The sequence below is a fragment of the Crinia signifera genome, chromosome 4 (genome assembly GCF_055691185.1).
Source record: "Crinia signifera chromosome 4, ASM5569118v1, whole genome shotgun sequence".
In the NCBI taxonomy this organism is placed as follows: domain Eukaryota; kingdom Metazoa; phylum Chordata; class Amphibia; order Anura; family Myobatrachidae; genus Crinia; species Crinia signifera.
The window spans coordinates 301,313,793-301,339,327 of record NC_139220.1 but is presented as its reverse complement, the minus strand read 5'-3'; the positions used below and the strand labels follow the sequence as shown (position 1 = coordinate 301,339,327).

The following is a 25,535-nucleotide window of genomic DNA, read 5'->3' as shown; positions in this document are numbered from 1 at the left end:
TGTCTGTAGCGGTACTTGCGTGAATTCTCAGAGACTATTGCAGCAAGAGACCAGACATGGACGCGGCTACAGCCAGCTCAGCTCCACATTCACGCTCCTCAAGGACTGTGCCCACGTGACAGTCAGTGGACCCCTGGATGTGTCCTGTTTGACCTTGGCCTCCCCGTGTATTTCTGTGGGCTGTTCTGGCCACAGTCTTCATGGCACAATGTGCACCTGAAATATTTCTCCACGAGGCAGCAGCAGCTATAAACATGGGCATAAGGGTAATCGTGAATCTGTGATGTGTGTTACCCTTACAAAATATGGTATTAGGATACAGGTTGTGGTTATTCTTCTTAAGGTGCGTACACACAGGGGCGATTTTATGCAAAATCGTGGGAAATATGGTCGCTGAGCGACCATATTGCCCGCAATGGGAGTGTGCACCAGCAATATATCGCCGGGTGCGCGCTCCCGTTTTTGCCCCTGTGGTGATCGCTGGTGGCAGGAACATGCTCCTGCGACCAGCTGATTACCACTGCCGGGCTCCCCCCCGGCAGTTTCTTTTTCATCAGCGACCATCTCTGGTCGCTGATGTACAGTAGAAACTGAGCAATATATCTCCCCCGTGTGTACACAGCATTAGAGTAAAATGTCTGCAATCTGCATGTAACCTGGAATGTAAGCTCAAGCTTGGTCCATGTCTGGCTGGTCAATGGCAGAGCAGTAAAAAGACATGTATTTTTTTTTTTTTTTATCTTAGGCCCATTTATCCGCAGGACATGTACTGAATGTGTGCAGTAAAGGTCCTGCGGTGTTGGACGCGCTACGGGTGCAGACGGTCAGTAATTGCCGTCAGTTGGATGTAGTGATGGCCACAGCCAGGAAGACAGATTTCCTGGCCTCCAGTTTGGCGCGGCAGCGGTCAGCTTGTGCGGCCTCATGTGTCAAGCAACTGGCCAATGGTGTCACAGGAGATCCACTGCTGCATCCTGGGACACTGTATTCAGGGGGGCATCTACTTCTATCAGACACCTGCTGCTGCTCCCAAGGATAAGGGGTATAAGAGACTATCAATGGGCAAACAGAAAAGGTGGAAAATGTTAAATCCTTCCTCTTCCCATCAATGAGGAACTGAGAGTCATAAACCAAAGAGGGCAGGAAACGAAGCGGAGATATAAACCAGATGGCTTAGCGGTGACTAGGCTGCACTGGCAGGTCCGGTGGGGCCGAGGTCCATAGATCTGTCCCGTTACATTATCCTAAGTGATGCTTTGGACCTGGACAAGATGTGGTTGTCCCTTCCGGCTCCATATGCCTAGAATTGCCTCCAGCTACTGAATCAATCCCCGCTGTAGCAGGGCCGGATTTAGGGGTCAGGCCGCCCCTAGGCACAACATTTCCCCCCCCCCCCCCCCTTTAGACTATGAATGGATATTTAGGGGTAATATTATGGGGGAGACAACAAACAAAAAATACCTGTGGTGATCGTGTCTACTACATGTGGCACAGGGGTATATAAGGGTTTTTTAGTGACCACTATAATACATGCTGCAGGCATAGTTACTTTTACAATGGGTACAGGTAGATACAATTAGGGCCCAGGGCCCCTTCTGCTGGCTTAAGATAAAACCCATGACACTGTAGGGTCCCCACCATCAGGTCACTGTGGTGTCACAGGCATCAGCCTGGGGTACGAAGCCACCTGTGACTTCCAGGAGGGAAGGGGAGAAAGAAGGTCCCGGGCAGAGGAGGGGAGGACATAGGCACCAGCGTGGAAACAGGTACACATAACATGCTACAGACCTTGCACAGATACTGGCCCCAGGAGAGCACCTCAAACGGGTATCGCTATTAACACTTTAAGCAGGCAAAAGGGGCCAAGGCCATCCTCCATAGGCAGTCAGTTAGCCAGGCAGTGAGTCTGGGGGTGAGGACGGGGAATCCGGGACAGAGTCACATAGAGCGCATTTCCGGCTTCTCACTGCATGTAGTAGTAGTAGTAGTAGTACGTTTATTTATATGGCGCCGCAAAGTGTCCGCAGCGCCGTACATAGCAAACAAAAAAAAAAAAAAAAAAAAAAGGTCTTTCTGTGTCCGGCACCTGTCCACAGCTTTAATACACTCCCCGCATACACAGTAACCCCGTTATAAAGGGAAGGGGAGAGGCTGGCACGCGGAGCAGCAGCATCTGATAGCGTTGCTCATTCCGGACCTCCCAGCTTCATACTACTGCGGCCCGCCCGCCACTCTGTTAGGTAGGTCCCCCGTCGCTGTATCAGCCCAGTACTGCAGTCCCTGATGGTGGCACCGGCTGCCGCCCGTAATAGGTGCCGCCCCTAGGCCCGTGCCTCACGGGCCTAGTGACAAATCCGGCTCTGCGCTGTAGTAGAAATCATAAAAGTACGGTGTGTTTTTTATTTTTTATATTATTGGCAAAAAGATCTGGGGATGAATCATGGGAAACTTATTTTTATCTCCACAGACTGTAGAGACTGACTCATATTCCTCTAGAAGTCCCTGGTGGGTTACTCTCTGCCAACTGCTCCCCCCTTCTTCTGAAATGGGCAATGCCTTCCATTTGGTACAACAGTACAGTATTACCCCAATGGTGCTGCATACAGCCGCTGTGCTGATTACAGGTGCCTAAAGTGCAAACACCCCGCCAAACCATGCTCGTATTACTGTAATATGGAGATAAAGTACAGAACACGTTTTTCCACAGGACTATTACAGTATTGGTTTCTATATTATCCAGCCAGTTAAGCTCTGAGTAAACCTTTCCCACAGTAATACACTCCAGGGAGTCAGTGGAGATGTTATAACGGCATTTGCATCACCACTTTGAACAAGGGAAGTTTTCTGGAGATTCGTTGGGTTGTAGTTACTCTGAGTTATGGCTCAGCGCCTGCACCCGGTCACTGCAGTTCCTGCCATCTCGCTAATTTGGAGTTTGCTAGAACATTAACGTCAGCAGATGAGGTTCCCCAATGCATTGTGTACAGTATGTATACATAAGGGGAGGCTCTGGGACACCACAGTTAATGGTTAAATGGTTTATTTACTAAGATGGACGGTCCATTGAAGATGGGATGTTGCTATGGGCAACCAATCCAATTCTATCCATCATCTTCTAGAACAGGGATGGGGTACTTTTAGCCCTCCAGCTGTTGTTGAACTACATATCCCAGCATGCCTTGATACAGTTTTGCTATTTGGCCATGCTAAACCTGGCAGGGCATGCTGGGATGTGTATTTCAACAGCAGTTGGAGAGCCGGAGGTTTCCCATCCCTGTTCTAGAAGGTGCTAAATAAATAAGTCGATTCTGATTGGTTGCTGTGGGCAACCTCCCATCCCGGACCCAAGCTTTTCCGCCAACAAACACCGTTGACTTGAGGCTTTTAAAAAGAATTGATAACAGATTTTATCTCTGGACCTGTGTTTGCCGATCAATTAACAAAGGGGGGGCACTGTATGCGACAAAGCAGAACCCGTTCTGCACATGCACAGGAGGTGATGTGCACAAATTAGTGCAGGTGTCTCACCATCAGTGATGTGCACAAATTAGTGCAGGTGTCTCACCATCAGTGATGTGCACAAATTAGTGCAGGTGTCTCACCATCGGTGATGTGCACAAATTAGTGCAGGTGTCTCACCATCAGTGATGTGCACAAATTAGTGCAGGTGTCTCACCATCGGTGATGCGCACAAATTAGTGCAGGTGTCTCACCATCGGTGATGTACACAAATTAGTGCAGGTGTCTCACCATCAGAGATGTACTCAAACCAGTGCAGGCACCCCATCATTAGAGATGTACACAAATTAGTGCAGATGCCCCATCATTGGAGATGTACACAAACCAGCATTATAGGAAACACAGCCGCATCGTGCATGTGGTGTTTTGTGCAATTGAATGAAACAGAACACACATTTCCAACTGCACAACACTTTTGTTGGTAAGCTGCTCAATCAGACGTCCGTCACTCAGGTGCCAAAAGGGAGGGGTAAATCTGGTTAGGAAAACAACATTTTGTATCCCTATTGCACACTGAGTGAGAGATATCTACATAATAATCAGATAATACAGAGATCTTGGTTTGCATATATCTGCAGATATAGGGCTAAGCCCCCAGGCCGTACGTCAAGGCATCTCTGTCACTGGGGGGTCCCTAATACTGGGTCTGGGGTGTGGGCCCCCAACATGCCGACACAGGCTGAGTACTCCAGGGCAGCACACAAATGAAAGTTAGTGGGGGTTAATAAGAAGCACATAAGTGCTATATAGGGAAGTGAAGGTGTGATTAAAATACAAAATATATACAATGTGATAGGAAAAAATAAGAGTTAATAAAGTGTTAGGGTGTGCTAACCTGGAGCAGACCAGCCCTACCAACACAGGGGGCACCACACTCCCAAACCCATCCCATTAACAGTAACATATATGTCTGGGCTTAATAGCCCAGTGTAAGGCCACATGATAATGGTGTATAACATCTGAGAGCCAGCTTACCTGGAGCTACCCCTGGCTTCTCCAATGGCACTCAGGTGTCAGCAATCCCTCCTAATGCTGACCCATCTATGCCTCTCTCAACTGCACAACACTTTTGTTGGTAAGCTGCTCAATCAGACGTCTGTCACTCAGGTGCCAAAAGGGAGGGGAAATTCTGGTTAGGAAAACAACATTTTGTTTCCCAATTGCACACTGAGTGAGAAATATCTACATAATAATCAGATAAATAACCTATTCCAAATGTATAGGTTATTTTTCGCTCGATTTTGAAATCAATTCCAAAGCTGAACAAGATGCCACTAATTAAAATTGACACACCTCAAATTCGATTTTGATATCTATTTCAAAATTGAATTTTAATAAAATAAACGATTTGGACAGTGAAAAAAGAATGTCGACTTCATTAGATTTCAGAATTAAACCCAACATTACAGAGATTCTGTGTGACATCTACATATTATTCTACACATTTTTATCCAACCTCCCATCCATCCGGATATGAGCACTTTATATCTCTCAGATGAGCAATTGATTTTAGATTATACTGCTAATAATCAGATCTTCTGGCTTCTCTAAATGAATTAATATCACAGACTGATTTATGTTCTAGTTACCGGCCTGTAAAAACAACATTACCGTAATATCAGCACTGACACGTGTGCACGGCTGAACGGTTGCATTGTGTTGGGTGCCATCTAGTGGCTGCTGTTGCACAAAACACTTACATTTCCCATAGAGGTGAGGAGCAGAATTAGCATTTTATTATATAGGATGCTCAGAAACATTTGCCAGTCGCGCGGTTTTATTCCTAAAACACTTAGAAAAGAAATGTCATCTGTACTTACTGGATACCCCAGAGTCTGGTGCATGATGCCAGCATAGGACACAAGTCGTCGCATTAATCAATAACCCCCCAACCCCTCCTCCTCCTCTCATTAACATATGCCCCACCCCTGAATAGGATAATGAGGAGGCCACAGACTTAGCAAGAAAGCTTTAAAACTTTATTTGTAGTGTATAAAAGTAGACAAAATTGTTTAAAACATTAGTACAAGTGGAGAAGGATTAGCAGCTAAACAAGGAGTCAGCAGTGTTGAAATCCCTCCGATGGACACTTCCTTCTCAGGCCAATTCATAATGCACTAGTCAAGCAATACTGACGAAGACAAGAATAACACTTGATGCTATTGCCCTGAACTCATGGACTGGGAGGCATACAGTGCCATCTAAAGACGACAAGAAGGTACTGCACCTCTTACAATTAATCTAACTCGTTACAGTATATTTTAAATGGTGGCAAACAGATTGGTGATCGGTAAAGAATAACGAAAAAAAAAAAAAAGTGAAATTTCTCCTATGACACGTTTTAGGCTACATCTACACCCCTGCGTAACTAAAATGGAAAAAGTGGGTGTAACACAAAATACATATAAATAAAGTAGACAGAAAAAAAATTACATTGTGAGGAAGGATAGTATTACATTGCCAACACATCACAGTTTAAGTTACATATAAAAAAAAAAAAAAGTAAACAGCTGTGAAAAAAAAATAAAAACCCAACAACTCAGTTACGGCGAAACGCGTTACCTCACTCACACAAAGACTAAAAAAGCAGCAAGCTGGCAGCGAAGGCAGGTGAGAACGGAGCTGGAAATGCAATTACAGTAGACGCTGCCATATGTATAATATTATTTTATTTATTTATTAACAGTTTCTTATATAGCGCAGCATATTCCGTTGCGCTTTACAAAGGAGACAGTGATACAACAGAGTATTTACAGAGAGTCAAAAGGTAGGAGGGCCCTGCTCGCAAGCTTACAATCTATAGGGAAATAGGTATTGATACATAAGTATACATACTGTATTCTTTAATGCATTGATTCCACCAGAATGCCAGGTTCTGTGACTGGTGCTGGGATTTGATAAATTGCCTGAAGAGATGTGTTTTTAGGGAATGCTTAAAGGTTTGGAGACTGGGGGAGAGTCTTATTGTGCTTGGGAGGGCATTCCACAGAGTGGGTGCAGCCCGAAGAAAGTCCTGCAGTCGGGAATGGGAGCGAGTAATGAGTGTGGATGAGAGACGCAGATCTTGGGAGGAGCGTAGAGGTCGTGTTGGAAGATATTTTGAGATAAGAGAAGATATGTATGTTGGTGTAGTATGGTTTATGGCTTTGTGTGTAAGTAAAATAATTTTGTATTGAGTACGGTAGAATACAGGTTACCAATGAAGTGACTGACAAAGTAGCTTTGCAGACGATGAAAGTCTGGCTAGGGTCTAAGAGGCTCAAAGATCAGCCCAAACTCCAACAAATAGCAAATATCCAGTGTCCAGAACTGCCACTAATAAGTAACGTGACCTTAACGGGGAAAAAATTATCACCTAGACTATTCTGGGTTTTCGTCAGAGTATGACGTCTAAGGACGGTGACCAGACTTCCTTCTGAAACCACATCATGATATAGATTCAAATAATCCTGGACCTACGTGAATGCTACAAACAAGGGAATAAAAAGCAGAAGCACCCGGTCATTTGTCAGATGCTTCCTGCTGCAATAGCTCCGTGCAGCATGTGGCTGTCCTGAGAAACTGCAGCCACCCATACGAGGGTTCTAAAGACACATCTGCTACAGGGACCATGCAGTAATCCGTTATATGAGTAGGTGGCGGCTATGTGGTCTAAGGATAGGTCTTTGGTTTGTGCTTAACTAAAATATTATTAAAGTGTATCAGTCGTACACAGAAGTAAAAAACATTGTAGCCATTAAAATGTCATCCAAACTGGGTGCAGTAAACCTTATCGGCCACAAGGTTGTGCTGCATCACTATAAACGTACCATTCACAATTAAATACAGCAAGTTTGGGGTCATTTAAGTGATTGTTTTTCTCAGACAAGACATTTACAGACTGATCTTTTCTGCTACACCCTCCAACATATCAATATTGCAATTATGGGCCTGTACTTATTCTTAGTGCTTTACAGATAGACATAGATTTCCCTTATGTTGTCCCACCCACCAGGTAATAACAGTGTATAAAGGGCGACTTCTCCTCAAGGCAGGTGTATCGGACATCTGTGTAGGCCAGGGGTTCCCAATCTTTTTCGAATCACGGCACCCTAGAGTATCAGAATTTTTCCACAGCACCCCTAGGCCCAGGAAAATATATTTTAAATTAAGTAGATTATGTTTATATGTGCTTCTTAGGTTCAGTTATGTGTTAAAGGGGAGGATTTTCTCCTGATTGTACATATATTTTATGATTGGCAGCCACCAGCACTGATTTTGTCCATAAATAATTGATCGCAAATAATTTTTATTGGTCCTGGACCACCGACCCGTGGCACCCCTGCAAATGTCCCGAGGCACCCCAGGGAGTCACGGCACACAGTTTGGGAACCACTGGTGTAGGCACTGGTAGCTTGTACGGTTGATAAAGAGGGGAAAAGCATTGTAGCGTCGGACAGGGCGAGTCTTCTTTTTCCTCGTAGGGCCGGAGGCTGTTAAATGGACACGCTAGTTCCAACCGGGGGTAAAAATTAGGCAGCAACAGTTAAAAAGGTGAATCCCCAACAGAAGGACTTTAAAAAACAACAAAAGATCAGGACCACTAGGCTGTCAGGAGTGTTACCTACCAACAGCGACAGGTTAGTCCCAGTCACCCGTCTCCCTACACAGACTAGTAGCTTATAAGACACCTAGCTCCCAGCTCTATCCAATCACTGTGTAGGGGGAGGGTCAGGACAAGCTCTGGCACTTCTCAGCGTTTGTGTATCTGGGGAGGAGCGAGTGGGAGCGGGAGATCTGTCCGCGAAGGGCATTGGTGGCCAATCTCTGCTGGGCTAGGAAAGACTGAGCACCGCTGGGGTTCTGTGTCCGCTCATCTGTGACCCTCTGATGTATAGACATCCCCTAGGAGGAGAGGAATAAAAGGACAGGAGTAAGTACCGCACCATCGCACCCAGCAGCGGAGGAAGGACAGTCACCCACCATGTTGTACCAGGCACTTATAATCAGCTTCTCCTCTTGTTCACGCTGAGATTTTGTCTTCTCAAAGTCGTTCTGGGAAAATAAAGGCGAAAGGTTAACGATCACCTCACCAATTTCTATGAAATATTACAGGGAGAGCAGCTTTTGCATGTTGTATTCTTCCCAATGTAACTTCCATTTCCTCAGAAACCATCTAAGAGTTGCTCACTGCTTACTGCCATATTTCATCTCACAACCCAGTTTAATGACTTCAAACATTTAGTAAAGGTTTAGCAGCAATGTAGGACACAGCTGACACATCTGCCCCCTTCCTCCCTGTGTCCTACAATAAAGACATTTCAATTATATTTTGTAATGGAATGCGGGCCTTACATTTAAACCAGTCACAGCATAAATGGGATAGGTTACTAGGTTGGCCAGGCCTGCTCTAGAGCCGAAGCCCAAGAGGAACCCTACCCCTAATACCTCGGGCATACAGCATATACTAGTATACTAGATACACCGTACAATACCTCCCACTGTGCATCATCCTCTAGATGTCCGCCCTCCCGCACACCAGATACACCATACAATACCTCCCACTGTGCATCATCCTCTAGATGTCCACCCTCCCGCACACCAGATACACCGTACAATACCTCCCACTGTGCATCATCCTCTAGATGTCCGCCCTCCCGCACACCAGATACACCGTACAATACCTCCCACTGTCCATCATCCTATAGACGTCCGCCCTCCCTCTCACCAGATACACCGTACAGTACCTCCCACTGTGCATCATCCTCTAGATGTCTGCCCTCCCGCTCACCAGATACACCGTACAATACCTCCCACCGTGCATCATCCTCTAGATGTCCGCCCTCCCGCACACCAGATACACCGTACAATACCTCCCACCGTGCATCATCCTCTAGATGTCCGCCCTACCGCACACCAGATACACCGTACAATACCTCCCACTGCGCATCATCTTCTAGATGTCCACCCTCCCACACACCAGATACACTGTACAGTACCTCCCACTGTGCATCATCCTCTAGATGTCCACCCTCCCGCTCACCAGATACACCGTACAATACCTCCCACTGTGCATCATCCTCTAGATGTCCGCCCTCCCGCACACCAGATACACCGTACAATACCTCCCACCGTGCATCATCCTCTAGATGTCCGCCCTCCCGCACACCAGATACACCGTACAATACCTCCCACCGTGCATCATGTTCTAGATGTCCGCCCTCCCGCACACCAGATACACCGTACAATACCTCCCACCGTGCATCATCCTCTAGATGTCCGCCCTACCGCACACCAGATACACCGTACAATACCTCCCACTGCGCATCATCTTCTAGATGTCCACCCTCCCACACACCAGATACACCGTACAATACCTCCCACCGTGCATCATCCTCTAGATGTCCGCCCTACCGCACACCAGATACACCGTACAATACCTCCCACTGCGCATCATCTTCTAGATGTCCGCCCTCCCTCTCACCAGATACACTGTACAGTACCTCCCACTGTGCATCATCCTCTAGATGTCCGCCCTACCGCACACCAGATACACCGTACAATACCTCCCACCGTGCATCATCCTCTAGATGTCCGCCCTCCCGCACACCAGATACACCGTACAATACCTCCCACCGTGCATCATGTTCTAGATGTCCGCCCTCCCGCACACCAGATACACCGTACAATACCTCCCACTGTCAATCGTCCTCTAAATGTCCGCCCTCCCGCTCACCAGATACACTGTACAGTACCTCCCACTGCACATCATCCTCTAGATGTCTGCCCTCCCGCTCACCAGATACACCGTACAGTACCTCCCACTGTGCATAATCCTATAGATGTCCGCCCTCCCTTCTCCTGCAGTTGGTTCTTCAAGGCCTGGATTTCAGGGGGGATATAATTCTGCTTTTTGGGGTCCAAGGTTTTAATAACCTGGAAGGACACAAAAAACGGGAAGAATTAAGACTTGCTGCTCATTGTATCGGTGGTTGACTCAGCCAAATGCCCCCTAACTGGCACCATTACCCTTCTTCATGCCAAGAAGAAACTCCAACAGTAGCAGATCACTTATAATAGGGAATAATAAAGATTGATAACAAATATAGAAGAACACATTTAGCACATGGCTCACTAGCGTTACTGCACAAAGGCCATCCAAAATATAACTGGGGTTTATCTGCACTTGTTTTTTTCTTTTCAAATAGGCGGGCCCAAGGGAACGCAGGCACTCTACTGCCTGCTCAGGGTGGGAGGATGGCATCGCATGACCCATCCCCAATTCGGGCAACAATGTGCGGCAGAAAAGCAAGTCCGGGGCTACTTTTCTGCTGCAAACAGGGGAAATGTAATTCGATGGTGAGCAACCAAACGACTTTTCCTCTGTGCGGGCGCTTGTGAGCTTCCACTCACAGCGTAGAGAGGGGATTCGGGCGGAGTATTACTATTCAGTTCCGCTTTGGGCTCCAGGGTCTCTATATATTCCCTTTTCTTCTGAAGCTCAGAGTGCGCATCATGCAGCATGTCCCTGAGAAAGACAAACGTGTCACTGCCCAATCTATAATAGAGTGTGAGCTCTGCGGGACAGTAATCGCTACTCTCAAGGTTTCCCTCTCCTGCTAATGTGCGCCCCCACCCCCAGGCGAGTCGGGGTGGGTGCGCCCCGGTGCCGGGGGGGGGGGGGTGGGGGGTACCTGTTGCACCGTCTGGGGAGTGGGCAGGGGGGTCCGTGCTGGCGTCCATGCTGGTGTCACTGCAGGGACCCCCTGCCGCCGCCAGCTTTATACACAGCACCGCAGGTACCCGCGCGGCAAGGACATCACTGCAGGCTCCTGTCAGAAGCCGGCATGGACCTCCCTGCCCGCTCCTCAGACTGTACTAGAAGCGCCACAGCAGACAGCTCCACCACAGGCAAGAACTGCACACATTTCAAAAATGTGCTAAAATGAACACTATTTTGGGATAGCAGCTGTTTATTAATTGTATGTACACAGTGTCGTGAGACATGCGCACCACAATAACAAGCGATGTAAGGATGTGGCTTATACTCTCACTAGGCACTTAGTACATCCCTGGGACTGATCCAGCCATGTAAAGCATTCAATAGCTGCATACAGAGGAGTCCAGCATAATCTAGGCCACGCGCATTGAAGCATGTAACTGTTGGAGGTCTAATGGGTCTTTGATGCCGTGCATAAGCAACCCTTCTTTCCCTTTGGGACGTGGGTACGAGCGCAACACATAAACCCGTTCATGGGAACTACTATCGTGGGTATATTGAATAGTCGCAGCTGGGGAAAAGATGAAGCAGGGCATATCTGTACATTTATCCCATTCTCCCAGAACAAACTTCATCAACATCTACTCTGCCAGTTGGGAAGCTTCTACCTTCTACTATATAACTCTCAGTCTGTGTTTGAAAATGACAGTTGGGATTTGACTGGCTGTTGCTTTATCTCCTTTTGCCTGATCTCCACTTTATCTCTACTCCAGGCTTAATACATCTGCCCCATTATCGGTTGTCCCCATTAAGCCAAGTTAGGGCTTCCGGATTACTGAAGCAGCACTAAGCACTAGATAGATATAAGCTACATTGAGCAAATAACTCCTTGTAGGACTGGTGGAAAACATTGGCAATATTAAAGAACACATTTAGGTTTTCTAATAGTTAATATCATAACTGGTGAAAATAAGTTTTAGAATTTGTAAAAAAAAAAAAACCCTCATATCAGCTGGCATAATGTAGGAGACCTTTAGAACTATGCTCCATTGTGACATCACAGTTACCGATGACATCACACAGCTGCTGAAGACACAGAGTCTCAGATGTGATATACAGTTCTTACTGGAGGTCACAGTTGCGATTTGTGCAAATTTGTTTTTGCGATAGTGCAAATTTGTTTGTTCTCTAAGAGCCCTAGTCTTGTCTTTGGACATAACATGGGTCCTATCAAGAGAAAGAATGCATGGATAAAGAAAGGAAAGAAAATGCAGAGGAGAAGGAAAGTGAGCAGGAAAATAAAGCAGGTGAGACACATAAGAAATGTGCCAATGGTAGCAGGTGTACAGAGAGGCTGGAATAGGTTGGTAGCCTTTATGACAAAGAAAAGAGATCAGTTCCTTAAATCATGTCGCAGATGTCCCAGATTTTGGCAAGTGAGAAAAAGGAGAAACATGGTCATTGCTTTAGATCCAGGTGAAGGATGCAGCCATTGGGCAGGCCAGACAAACTTGCCAGAGGAAAAGAAGCGCGATAAGAAGTTAGGCAAAGTAGCTTGGCAAAGACACTGGAATAGATTTGCTGGTTTTATTAAAGAGAAAAAGAGTCAATTTATAACAGCAATTGGGAAAGGACAACCAGACACCCTAACAGGTCAGCAAGCTGCGGAAGGTCAGCAAGCTGCGGAAGGTCAGCAAGCTGCGGAAGGTCAGCAAGCTGCGGGTGGTCAGCAAGCTGCGGGTGGTCAGCAAGCTGCGGGTGGTCAGCAAGCTGCGGAAGGTCAGCAAGCTGCGGAAGGTCAGCAAGCTGCGGAAGGTCAGCAAGCTGCGGAAGGTCAGCAAGCTGCGGAAGGTCAGCAAGCTGCGGAAGGTCAGCAAGCTGCAGAAGGTCAGCAAACTGCAGAAGGTCAGCAAACTGCAGAAGGTCAGCAAACTGCAGAAGGTCAGCAAACTGCAGAAGAGAGCGTTACTGTCCCCTTAACAGTGGGAACATTTACTTTCCACTCGCTTCTTGGAAAGGGAAGTTACGGCAAAGTGATGCTCGCCAAAGACTCTGTTCATAACAAAAGAGTAGCAGTTAAGATCCTAAAGAAAAGAGCACTCATTCAAAGTGCAAAGAACAGAGCATCACTGAAACGTGAGTACGTTATGACCGAGTGTCGGGTACTTCAGGTGGCACATGAGAGTCCTTTCCTGACCCGTGGATATGCAGCCTTCCAAACAAACAGCTATCTTTATTATGTAATGGAACTGGCTGGCGGAGGGGACCTCTTCGATTTTGGGGTCAGGAACATACTGAAACCATCGGCAATAAAATTTATTGCCGCAGAACTGGTCTGTGGATTGCAGTTCCTGCACTCCAGAGGAATAATCCACAGAGACCTAAAACCTGAGAACGTTTTGCTGACAAAAAGTGGACATGTAAAAATCACAGACTTTGGTCTGGCCATGTTGAATGTATATGGAGAAACCAAGGCCAGTATCACTGTTGGGACACGTGGCTATAAGGCTCCAGAAGTTTTATTAGGTGCATCAATTTGTGCAGGCGTGGACTGGTTTGCATTCGGTGTGATATTATATTTGCTCGCCCTAGGAACGCACCCTTTTCCTGGAAAGGATACGTTAGAGATCAGGAGAAATACCCTTAAGAAAGAACCGTCGTACGCAGGTATTACTGGTTCCGCAACAAAGGACATTATATCCCAACTCCTGCGCAAGGACCAGACCCTCCGGCTCGGGGTAAACGGCAACGTGCGAGAACACCCCTACTTCTCTTCAGTTGCATGGCAAAACGTAGAGACTGGAAAATCAGCGTCTCCACTCAAATGGTACATGTGCAAGGCAAAAGTGCGTGGTACAGTTCAACAATGTCCCCTGTCTTACAGCGAAGCCTACAAAAAGCCGATTCCTGCCATTGACCAAAGCCTCTTTGACGACATTCAATTTGTGTGCCCTAAATGGGCTAAAAGCTACCATAACGTGCCAATGGAGCTAGATACCATATCATCAGTTAATGGCGACCTGCACGACAAAGAATAGACACCTGTTGCACCTGCTGCCTGCTCCGTCCTCGACTACTTCTCCGGAGATGTACCGTGTTCCACCTGTCCGGTACAGTTCTTCTAACCGACTCTAAGCAGTCACGACTTTCCTTGTCTGTAGTTTGGTCTGAACTACAAGGTCATCTGGGGATTAGGGCTACTGGCGACACCCCACAAAAAAAACGACACTGGGCAGCCACCTCATGGGTGTGTTGGAAGAGCTGTTAATTATTTTTGAAAGGTTTATAGTTATAGTTACACCCATCTCATTGATAAGAACTAAGCTGGGTACACCTTAGTTCCTGCCTCAGCGGAGCTTACAATCTACAAGCCACATGTAATTATTTTTTTTGGGGGGGGGGGTATTTAACCACTTTACCGCTCTAGACCAGTATCGTCTGGAAAGTGGAGAAATATTTAGCTTCATTCACAGCTATGAAAGATAACTATACAACTGGAAAAATCCCCCACATTCCCCATGCAGGACGTTATATTCAATCTTCTAAACATACCAGATAAGGAATATATGGCTGCCATAATACATACTTCCAAAACATTTATCAAGATCTGGTCTCCATGCCGACTTCTCAAAACAACCCCCCCCCCCACCACCACACACTTTGTTTCTTTGTTTTTTCTCTCTTTCCTTATGTCTTCTCCTTCTCGAGCTTCTCTTGGTTCTATTGTCTTTGACGGTTCGCCGCATGGTCATTGTGAGATATTTTCCCCTTATCTTTTAATCTAATAAAACTGGATCTGACTTATTGTGATATTACTGCTACTGTATTTTGTTGTGTCGAATATTATGGCGATTCATTTAATAAATGGTATAATAAAATAAACACACACCTAAATAACTATAAACGCAACGGACATGGAAGGTGGCCCCTCCTAGCTTTGGGCCCCATAGCAGCTGCACCCCCCCTGCCAATCAGGGAGCTGCAAGGAAAGAAAAAAACCAATACAAATGAATGGGCAGCCAGTGATTGGCTGATTGCTCTCACTCATTTGCTGATTCATTTGATTCAGCCCATTAATTTGTATTGGGGTGTTTTTTCCACCTTGCAGCTCCCTGATCCCCCTGCCCAGCTCACCGTTCATCCCCCACCCCCTGCTCCACCTGCCTGGCTCACCAGCGTCCCCTGTCCACTGCCTCTTTGTCAGCCTCTCCCCGGGAGTTGCATATGATAAATCACATTCAAAACATGGCACATCAAGTGCCTAATCATGTGTGACCCCTCCAGTGGGGAGCTGCAGGGTAAATCAGGTCTAACTTGGACAAGTTGGACTAATGTATGGGGGCCTTTATCCTGTGGCCTCCTGCTGCCTCTATTTCCCTATATCACTACTCTGTTGGGGACTCTGCTCCTTCTACCATACAACTTTCAGCCTCTGGATTATTGATGCATCCATTCCACTCCTGCTGCTTTACTTTACAAATACAAGACTTCAACAAGTACAGCTGGCTCAACTCCTGAAATACTCTGTGTTGCTGTGCATAGTCTGATAATCCAACTGGCCTAGAGTCTCACTAAATTACAAGTTGTGGCCACACTTCAGGCAAGGAATAAATAAGTCATAAAGCAGGTGATCTCTCTGCAATTCCAGGCCCGAGAGCCCCATTCCCTGGACCACTGCTCACCTGAGTACGTCCATCTCATCCCTGAGGGACTGCGCCTCATGAGCCAGCCCGGTTAGATCTTGGTTACGCATGTGCAGATCCTGAACCTCCTGATCCAGTTCCTGACATCGCTGTCGGTAGTCATCTCTCGCGCTCTCCAGCCTGAAGTAAGCCCAGAAACATCACAAGTTACCTTCTATGCGGCCTCACAGAGATCATCCAAAGCCACTGGGGGCACATGGACAGCCATTCATTCTGGACATTTAACCCCCTACAGTCATTGTTTGTTTTTGTTTAGGGAGCGCTCCCATTACCGGTAGTTTTCCTCCTGCAGTTGCTCGATCTGACTCTGCAGCAGAAGCAGCTTCTTGCCAAACACTGGTGTCCCTGTGCCCTCCTCCGACTGTTCCTGCTGCTCCTTCAGGTTTCTGTTTTCGCTCATTAGACTCCTCTTCTCTTCCATGAGCACCGACACCTGATGAAGCAAATGGGGGTGGGGGGGGGGAATCGGGCAACACAGGAGGGAGAGGAGCAAGGCCCACAGTGTAAGAAGGGTTAATAAAGAGCACATAAGTAAGGGGTTAAGAGGAAAGTGGTAGTAACAAATATGGGGTTCCCTACCAAATCCTCAAACAATGGATCGGCCCAAAGACTATGAACATAGTAACCGTTATCTCTGCGGGACATTGTGGCAAGATACAATTCTCAGCAGTGCTGGCTGGTCATGTGACAGGGCGAAGGATCCAAGATGCAGCGGGGTCTGCAGGCAGTCCATGCACAAAGGGGGTAGAACATGGAACGTACATGCAGCAATCTGCAGACTCTTCACCCCCTTCCCTCATGTGTTCCACAGGTTTAGATCCCTACCATACTTAAAGATAATAAAAGAGTCTGTGCCTATAGCACAGGTTCTCATACTCGGTCCGCAGGACCCCACACTGTGCATGTTTTGCAGGTCTCCTCACAGAATCACAAGTGAAATAATTTGCTCCACCTGTGGATCTTCTGAAATGTGTCAATAAGTAATGATTGCACCTATCGGGTGACCTGTAAAATGTGAACCGTGTGGGATCCCGAGGACTGAGTTTGAGAACCCCTGGCTTATAGGTTCGGACTATGTATACCACTCTATGGCTTTTATGTAAACTGGTTTGAAACAGTCTGGAATGAATGATGAATGGATCTTTCCTGAGCCCTCCTGACTGGATCATTTAGTAAACGGCAGAAGGACACAGGCTGGTTACGCAGATAAGAACACACAGGCGAGGCACGTTTCAGCATCACGCCCCCCTCCCCCCCCAACACAGCGCTGCAGGGGGTGATGCTCAGGGTTAAGTGGCGGCTGGCAGCTGTGGCAGACATGCAGGAGGTTATTGTTAGGGGGATGCAGGAACAAGGCAGGGATTAAACTCACCCACATCTCCGGAGAGGCCAAACCAACCTCAGCTTAAAACCTTTTTAGAGGGTGAAATCACTCAATGAAGTGGGAGATTTAGAAGCCCGATCACCAAAGGACAGACACCACACTGGGCGATTTCTGTACAATATACGGGTATTTACACTACCAATACTCGCTATTACTGGCAGGACTGGTCTTTATTATAATAGAAATCCCAGTATGAGTGCAACAGAGAATCACGCCCGTAACATACAATTAAAATTGCCAGTATTCATATGTTACTGATGATGGCAGATGTCGGACTGCGAGCCGGATATATACTGGGTGACATTTATACACAGCGGTAAAGAGGGCGAACCAACCTATTTCCATCTAAAGCAGGCAGTGAAGGTAGTGAGCGAAGATTAGTCTGCGCTCCCTGCTCGTACCATGGGGGTGTTTTCTGGGGATCCCCCAGGTGATGGGAGGGAGGGCCACTGACAGCAGCGGCCCCCTTCTCCCCGCAGCCGTCACATCGCTGAGAGAGTCCTGGGCTCACTCATCACTGTGAGCAGGGAAAAAAGAATATATAAATAATTTGATGGTGAATGATGATTTTTCCTGTGCGCACGGCTGAATCAGAATCAGCTTTATTGGCCAGGTATACTTGCGTATACTAGGAATTTGATTTGGATTGCTGTGCAACAGCCATTTAGGGAACAGTGAGAGTACAGATATACATAACACATGCAGGTATATGCTCGATGTGCCCTGGGGATTGTAGATGCAGGGAACATAAGGGATGGCCATTGACGATTCAAAATCATCGATGGTTCATGGTCGATGTCGAATACTTTTGCCATCGATGGGGAGAACCAGAAGGTTTCCCTCCATCGATGGAATAGCATAACAATGTTTTTCTCCTCCCCCGACACCTGTGAAGCCCCGCCCCCTGTGTTTTGTTTGGCCCACATGCCAATCAATGAAATACAAATAATAAAATATTGCGCTCAGACCCTAAAAATACAGGCTGGATTCACCATCCTCTTTTTGTTGCCATTTGTAGATACTTGGGGGCAGATTTATTAAGCTCGGTGAAGTGATAAAGTGTCTAGTACTTTATCACCGGTGTATGAAGCAGTAATAAGGGAGGAGAAGTGATAAAATGCCTGGTCCTTTATCACCTGCCAATCAGTTCCTGGCTGTCCCTATTTAAACCCAGCCTGTAACTTAACAGTCAGGAGATGATTGGTCAGTGATCAAGTACCAGAATCTTTATCACTTCACTGAGCTTAATAAATCTGCCCTCGTAACCAATCTACATTTTAAGAAAATATTTTTATAACGTGTATGGTCTTTAAAAACACTGTTCTTATACTAATTCGCCCTAATGTGGTGGGTGAATCTCCGGTGAGAGGGTAGATCCTTTAGGGCTGTTTCACACAGTACGGTTCCTGCCGCACGGTGAAATCCCGTACGGTCAGGGAGCCGCGCCGCACTCAGAATTTTATAATGGCAGGGATGGCCACAGCCCGGCAGCCGTCCCTTCCAGTGGGGGGATCCGGCTGCAGCCGTGCGGCCGGGCCGTGGCCGTCCCGTGTGAATGGACACAATAGTGTCCATTCACAACTGCTGAGTGCGGCACGGCTCCCTGGCCGTACGGGATTTCACCGTGCGGCAGGAACCGTACTGTGTGAAACAGCCCTTAGGGACAGCAGCTGTGTGAATCAGTACGGGAGCCCTGTCTTCCTTTGTATATAAATGTCCCCAGATATAGTCACAGCACCAAAGCTCCAGCACAGACATATAGGGTTATTGTATAGTCAGCACAGTATGTGCCCTCCCCACAGTATAGCTAGGTCAGTATACTACAGTACACTGTACTATACAGGGTGGCTGTACTTGGGGTGCTAGTGTACTCATTCAACCCTAAAAAGGGTTAGGGGAGTCACAGCCCAGCAAATGCAGAACACGCCACCACCACAAACACATGAGCAGTTCTGAGTAGTAACAACCCGCACCATCCCATCACCACCATGGCTGTACCACATGCTTGGCGTTACTCGCAGTGCAGACATACCTGCAGTTCCAAATCGTGATAACGCTGCATGAAGTCACTTTTCTCATCTGTGTCCTCACTAAGGAAGTAATATTTACGTGACTGGAAGAGAGAAGGTAACATGGGAGAGAATGAATTAAGGGAAGGCAGGGGCAGGAGGAGTGCATGGGAAGGAGGGAGTGCGCAACAGGTGGAGGGAACGAACAAGGACGCGCGCAACAGGCGGAGGAGACTGAGTGTGCGACCAAGAGCGCAAGAGACAGAGGAGGAGGAAAGAAGTGTGGCGATCACATTCGGAGGAGATTTAAAGTTAGAGAAAATTAGGCCTAAACCTCTACCCATCCTTAGTTGGGGTTTCCACGCACACACCGCAGGGTATGCTGCTTAAACAATGAACCCCATCTCCGATAGATACCATCCTCTTCTGCACTGTTCCACTAGATGCCACGGAGAATATAATACAAGTCACAAAACCATTTGGCAGCTCAGACAACACAGAAAGGGAGAGGACAGCAGTCTCTGATCCGGATAAGTAGCACTGCTCAGCGATCATGAAATAAGATCCGGCGTGTAAGCTGCGAGTAAGACCGATGGCTCTCACCTGACTGTCATAGTTCACGTAGCTGTCAGCTGCCACCGTGTCAGTGGGGTCCTTGCTCAGGAGCTGTAGGGGTTGAAAACGCACCCTTAACATGTTGTATTGGTGGTATTTTAGTATCACCGAAATCACAGATCTTTAAATATACCAAAATGTGGAGTAAAACAAAAAAGTGGTACAGTATTTATGGTCAATGGAGCTAGTCAATACAACGAGTCCTCGTCTCTCTTCCCCACCAACCTATCACTGGCAGGACTACTGTGATCACACCTACCTCCTGTATGGATTCCATTACAGCCTGCTGGACGGACTCCCCCAGGGTCATAATCTGCTGTATGTGCTCTGGGAGGGGAGGACACATAACAAAATATCAGATAACAGCTCAGCAATATCTAAGGCCAAACACCAAGGCCACCCCTCTGTATTAAGTAGCAGTAGCCATTCTAGGCTTGATTTGGAGGTGGAGACGCTGTCAATGGGCGGTATTCAATGAGCCTGATTCGCCATGTTTTTATGGGGAATTTGTGCTGTTTGGCGAATTTCTGACTAAAACGGTGAATCACCCTATTCAATGACAACATGGCGAATACATTTGAAGGGTTTTTTCGCCATGATTCACCGAGTAGCAATCGCTATCTTTTTATGGAGAAGTGGAATGTGAACTTTTAAAATAAATTGTTTTGTTTTTTACATTTGGTGTCTAAAAATCAGGAATTTTATTCTGAGGAGGGGCATGCTACTTTTATTCATGTGCTGTAAGCACATGAATATATATTTAATTTAAAAAAAAAATATTTTATTTTTTATTTTGTTTTACACAGCAGCCAGCAGGGGGCGCCGGAGCCGAGCCGCTCATTACATATTCATATATTCACTGCACCCGATCGTTACGATCGGGTATAGTGAATATAGGTCCCCTGCTGGCACCCCCAGGGGGCAGCCTGTGCTGCCTGGCACCCGGGGAGCCCACCTAACCCCCACAAACGTTCTGGGGCAGTCAGATAGACTTCCATCTCTCTGCCTGCCACCGTCCTCAGGCTCCCTGCGGCAATCGCCGCAGGAGCTCATATTCGCCAGTCAGGGGCAGCGAGCCCCTGAGACGTTGAATACCGGAGCCCGCTGGCTCCGGAACGTGGCGAAGGTGCAGAGAATCCTAAAAAGGATTCGCTGCACCTCGCAGGTATTCTCATTGAATACCGCCCAATGTGTTAGTCTAGTTGCACTGCACATGCCTCCCGAATGTGTCTGTACAGAGTCGCTGTTGTGATTTGATGCACACACAGGGAGAAGTGGGTATTCCTGGGTGGTGACTGGGAGAGGTCGTAACACACACACACACAGATGTACACCATGCAGCGGCAATTTAGGAACTCTGTGTGCTGAACCAAAAGACATGAGGACTGCAGCCTATACACCTCTGGTTCCGGTTCCCATTGATACTGAATTTGCCAGACATCTGCCCTGAAGCGTCAATGTAGTTACACAGTTCTGTTACAACAAGGCAATGCGCTCTGCTCACCTTCCTTCTTGTCGCAGCTGATGGCACAGCCCAGCACCAACTGAACCATTTTCCTGAGTTCAGCCGTGTTTGAAAACTCCCCGATCAGCGCAATGTCCGGGATGTGATCTTCAGACACCGGGTGTCCTAGTACCTGAGAGAGGGTGGGAGGGAGACTGTGATAATGTACAGCGTCTGCAACCTGTAATCTCTCCAGTTGTGGTGGAAAGACAATCAGAGTATGACTTGCTAATGGATGGCAGGCTACACCAGACTTCTGCTGAACAGTAGAAGAGCAGGCTTACATGCAATGCTAGGAGGAGTGGGATGCCCCTCCCAGAAGAGTTCTTGGGGTGGTAGTAGTGGCAAGTAACATTTTAAAAGCAGCAATTCCAAATATCCACAGACACTCACCGCTCTCAGCATGTCATGTAACAGTAGAGGTGAGCTCACAGTACATAGATAGACTTACCATACTATCCCTGTCAACAGAGATGCTCAATGATTACACAAGTTCTGTGGCTGATTAAACCCAGGTTTAAAAGTCCGCTAGTTACAGACTCTGTGTAATTAGGGTTCCAATTTAAAGAAATATGGTAAGCCTATATTTAGAGCTCAGAGGGGTATTCCAGAGCTTCTCTGCTCACCATATACTGTGACTGTAGCTGCTAACATTCTCAGCAGCAGACAGAAGAAACAAAAGGAGGGACAATTTAAATGACTGGATGTGTTATCACAGTAGGTCACAGTTATCCATTTTACAACGCAAGTCTCTTATTCTCATTGGATTGCTTTCATTTATTTTAGTCTGGGGTAAAACGAGAAACGACAGAACATGACAGTATGGTCCATCTTGTCCTAAATGCTTTTGGCCCTATTAGAGACATAGGTATATATTCAATTGATGTCTCAACTGCTGTCTTGTCGAAAAAGACGGCAGTTTTAGAGTAGAATAGATTCCGACCTATTCAATGCTAGCTGTTTTTTTTTCCCCAACAGGTGGGAATGTTCAGACCTGCCGGAAACCAGGTGGATTGGCGGAATAGCTGCAAACCCACCTGACAAAAACGCAGCCAAATGCGACATGTTTGAGCCACGTCTCCGGTAATCTCAATAAGACATGAAAAGAGGTTGGATTGAGGCCTCCTGTCAGCCACCTCCCCCCCTCACCCGGTCCCATTGCCAGCCGGGTGATCAATCAGCGGCTAAATCCGACATTCAGATTGGGCTGCTCATTAAATAGCCCATGTCGGATCAATTCCCACAAAAAATGTCTTATAACTAACATAATTGTGTAAAATAAGCCATCATGTATAAATCACATACCACATTAGCAAAGTAACTCCCAAATGTAGCCCTAAACCAGCTATACGGCATTTCTAAAGGAATTAGCCTTTGATGCCTTTAATTAGCCAGTGAGAGGAGAAAATGGGCTTACACAGGCCTGGACATTTCTGGGACTTCACAATGAAAGCTATAAGAATAGGTACAGGAAGGTGGGTATTTCTAGAAGGAATATAAGACAAAGAATATTAATAAAAACAAGAGAGGTCTGGTGCATTTAAGTCAGCTGACATTTTTATCCAAGGTCCGGAGTACGCAAAAGAGGAACAATAGCCGAACATCCCACTCAGACAATGACACAGACATGAAGATGTTCCACTGTCTGGAAAACGCAGCCGCTTCTTCTGAACACTAGATGGCGCACTTTAATGTTGCTAAAAAAATAAATAAAAAAAATATATAGCACTAGTCTGCTTCCTATTGGTCACACGGACTGGAAACATCAATGTCCCTGCCAGCTATTCCCTACAGTACAGTATGGCAGCCGGCCACCACAAGAACTTATTCTACTTTTATCTGTGTTAGAACAAAGTTCCAGCTCCCTGCCAGCCCGTTACAGTGCACTGCTGCTGTGCCGCACGGACACTGGAACATGGCCAAGGGAACATAGTCCATCGGGATAAGGATATTCAGACTTTGATAACAGGTTACAACGCAACAACCTACAATCCACAATATCTGTTACAGGATCTCCCTTACAAGGCAATCGAGAAATCCAGGCCAGATCCTGATTTTGCACCAAATGGGAGCGAGCTCACAATTTTTAGACCGAAACAGGACTCAAGTAGCTTGATACTGATGCAGTAATAATGATCTACTATTACATTACAAAATATCATACGGCACAGCCGCCTCCATTGTTCTACACTCCGGTATGAGCCTATAATGAGAGGAGATGAACCTTTATAGATGACACTCCAGTAGCGACAGGCAAATCGCATTATTCAAAGATCTAGAAAGTGGTGTAAACATTATTGCATTACACTCAGAGATACTACTGTGTTTTACAGGCGATGATTACTCAAGGGATAGAACTCACCAGTAGCAGAAGGCCTTAGCACCAGCCATATACCCGCTGCAGGGATTGCGCCTGACAGACTGATCTCTGGGGGTTATTGTGGTTGATGCGCGAGGCTGCGAATTCGCAGCCTTGCGAGCCAACAAAACCCAGCCTTGGCTGGGCCACCACCCATTCGCAAGGGCGTTTCCCTCGCAGGGCCTGCCAATGGATGTTACACGGTAACATCCATTAGCAGCCTAGGGGGGATCGCATATAAAAGTGACTCTCAAGTCCCTTACATATGCGTGGCCGCTCGGGAGGAAATGGGCGGGCGGCTGACGTCCGGTGATGTCAGCTGGCTGCCGCCTACACCATCGGGGCATTTGCACGAGAAGGACCAGCGGTCTCATGGGAATGCACATGAAAAGCTGGGCGTTCTCATATGCAAATGGCCCGGCCCGTCACCCCACGCTCCGCACACTTGTGTGCGTGCTCCCAGTGAACAACCTGTTCGCCGTGGCAGCACGCACCCTGCGTCTGCGCATCATTGCTCACATGGGGGAACGAATGAACCAGAATAACCCCCCTCTGTGTGCGCACAGGTTACCAGAGCCTGCAGTTCTGCCTTCAGGTCCTTACTACAACAGTCAGCCGCCATCCCGTCAGTCTCTTCAGCTGCCAGCAGATGAGCAATAGATTTGCATGTACAACTCAGGATTGCCCACATGTGCGCACGCTCGGCTACGATTAATTGCAAGATGGACCAGCCGGTGTGCGTGTACAACTCTGTACGGTCACACACAAAGTACAATAGCAGAGGGCATTAGAGATGGCGGAGGGGCAGGTATATAGGTTTCAGTATCACCTGAGGAGGAGGAAGTGCAGGTGAGGTAAAGGAATGAGACGGCATAGAAAAGCCTGGAGCAGAGAGATAACATCCCAATAGGTAGAACCCTCACCCACAAAGGCGGCACTGTTTGCATTCCTGTATAGGCTGATTCATCCCACAAAATGGCTGCCTCAGCTGTGCTAAGTAGGCAGCTACTAGAAGGGATATTATTCAATCTCACAGGGACCAGTAACATCATCGAGATTTTATGTTTACCTGGTAAAACTCAAAACACAATTTTATCTTTGTTTACTTCTTCAGCCGGTTCAGGATTTAAAATTCTGCAGTGTGTGTCATGTGACTACCATGGCAACCACAGTCACTGGACTATGATGGAGTGAGCAGAGGCTCTGGAACATCCATTTTTAGCTCTGTCCTGTGAACTATAAGCTCCTCCCCCACCCTAGTATCACACGGCATAGTGAGTCTGCATCTGAGTGGAAGCTATGTGTTTCTCCACCCTCGGAGAGATTTTGAAAAGGAGATAAAAAAACCATTGGATGACATCAATGAACATTTAGATACAGGCTTAGAAAAAAAAAAAAAAAACTTCACTTGTTATTTAAAAGGAAAAATTAAATATATGTGTGATTACTACATTACAGTGAGTACAGACAACAGTGCAAATCAGGACAAGAACAAAGGACAGATGACACCTAGGAACCAGAGATTAGTAGAACATGGGACTGTATGACTTCCTAGGTGCAATGAGTTCTGTAATAGCCCTATGGAGGCTCTGCACTCCGTGACTGGAAGATACTCACATCCTGATAATACTCCAGAACACTTTGAAGGATACGTTTCAGGTTGCTGACCTGGTGAAAGGTAAGAGAACCAATCAGATCACAGCTAGAAATTCCAGGGGAACGTCACCTGTGCAACCAGTCACA

General features: G+C 46.9%; 1 protein-coding gene and 1 long non-coding RNA gene across 2 annotated transcripts; both read right to left on the bottom strand.

Annotated features, from left to right (window-relative positions):
• Window positions 1-5,492: 5,492 nt before the first annotated feature.
• LOC146072818 (uncharacterized) lies at window positions 5,493-10,427 on the bottom strand. The gene is made up of 3 exons (XR_014473236.1): window positions 10,317-10,427; window positions 8,482-8,553; window positions 5,493-8,403 (listed from the first exon to the last, which is right to left on the bottom strand). It is a non-coding gene; the product is annotated as an uncharacterized LOC146072818 (long non-coding RNA).
• A 5,429-nt stretch (window positions 10,428-15,856) lies between these two features.
• Window positions 15,857-25,535, bottom strand: LOC146072817 (protein Hook homolog 2-like). Its single transcript, XM_083180014.1, has 7 exons — window positions 25,410-25,535; window positions 21,434-21,566; window positions 20,189-20,256; window positions 19,918-19,980; window positions 19,338-19,418; window positions 16,194-16,354; window positions 15,857-16,041 (listed from the first exon to the last, which is right to left on the bottom strand). Exons 2-7 carry the CDS (start codon window positions 21,480-21,482, stop codon window positions 15,897-15,899), a joined length of 567 nt encoding a protein of 188 aa, XP_083036140.1. The 5' UTR covers window positions 21,483-21,566; window positions 25,410-25,535; the 3' UTR covers window positions 15,857-15,896.

Excerpts from the sequence above, each read along its gene's own strand:
- LOC146072817 (XM_083180014.1), bottom strand. The coding sequence starts at position 21,482 with ATGGTTCAGTTGGTGCTGGGCTGTGCCATCAGCTGCGACAAGAAGGAA. Across the intron at positions 19,419-19,917 it reads ACGTGAACTATGACAGTCAG|TCACGTAAATATTACTTCCT; the intron begins GTGAGAGCCATC and ends TCTCTCTTCCAG. Across the intron at positions 16,042-16,193 it reads CTGCAGGAGGAAAACTACCG|GCTGGAGAGCGCGAGAGATG; the intron begins GTAATGGGAGCG and ends GGCTTACTTCAG.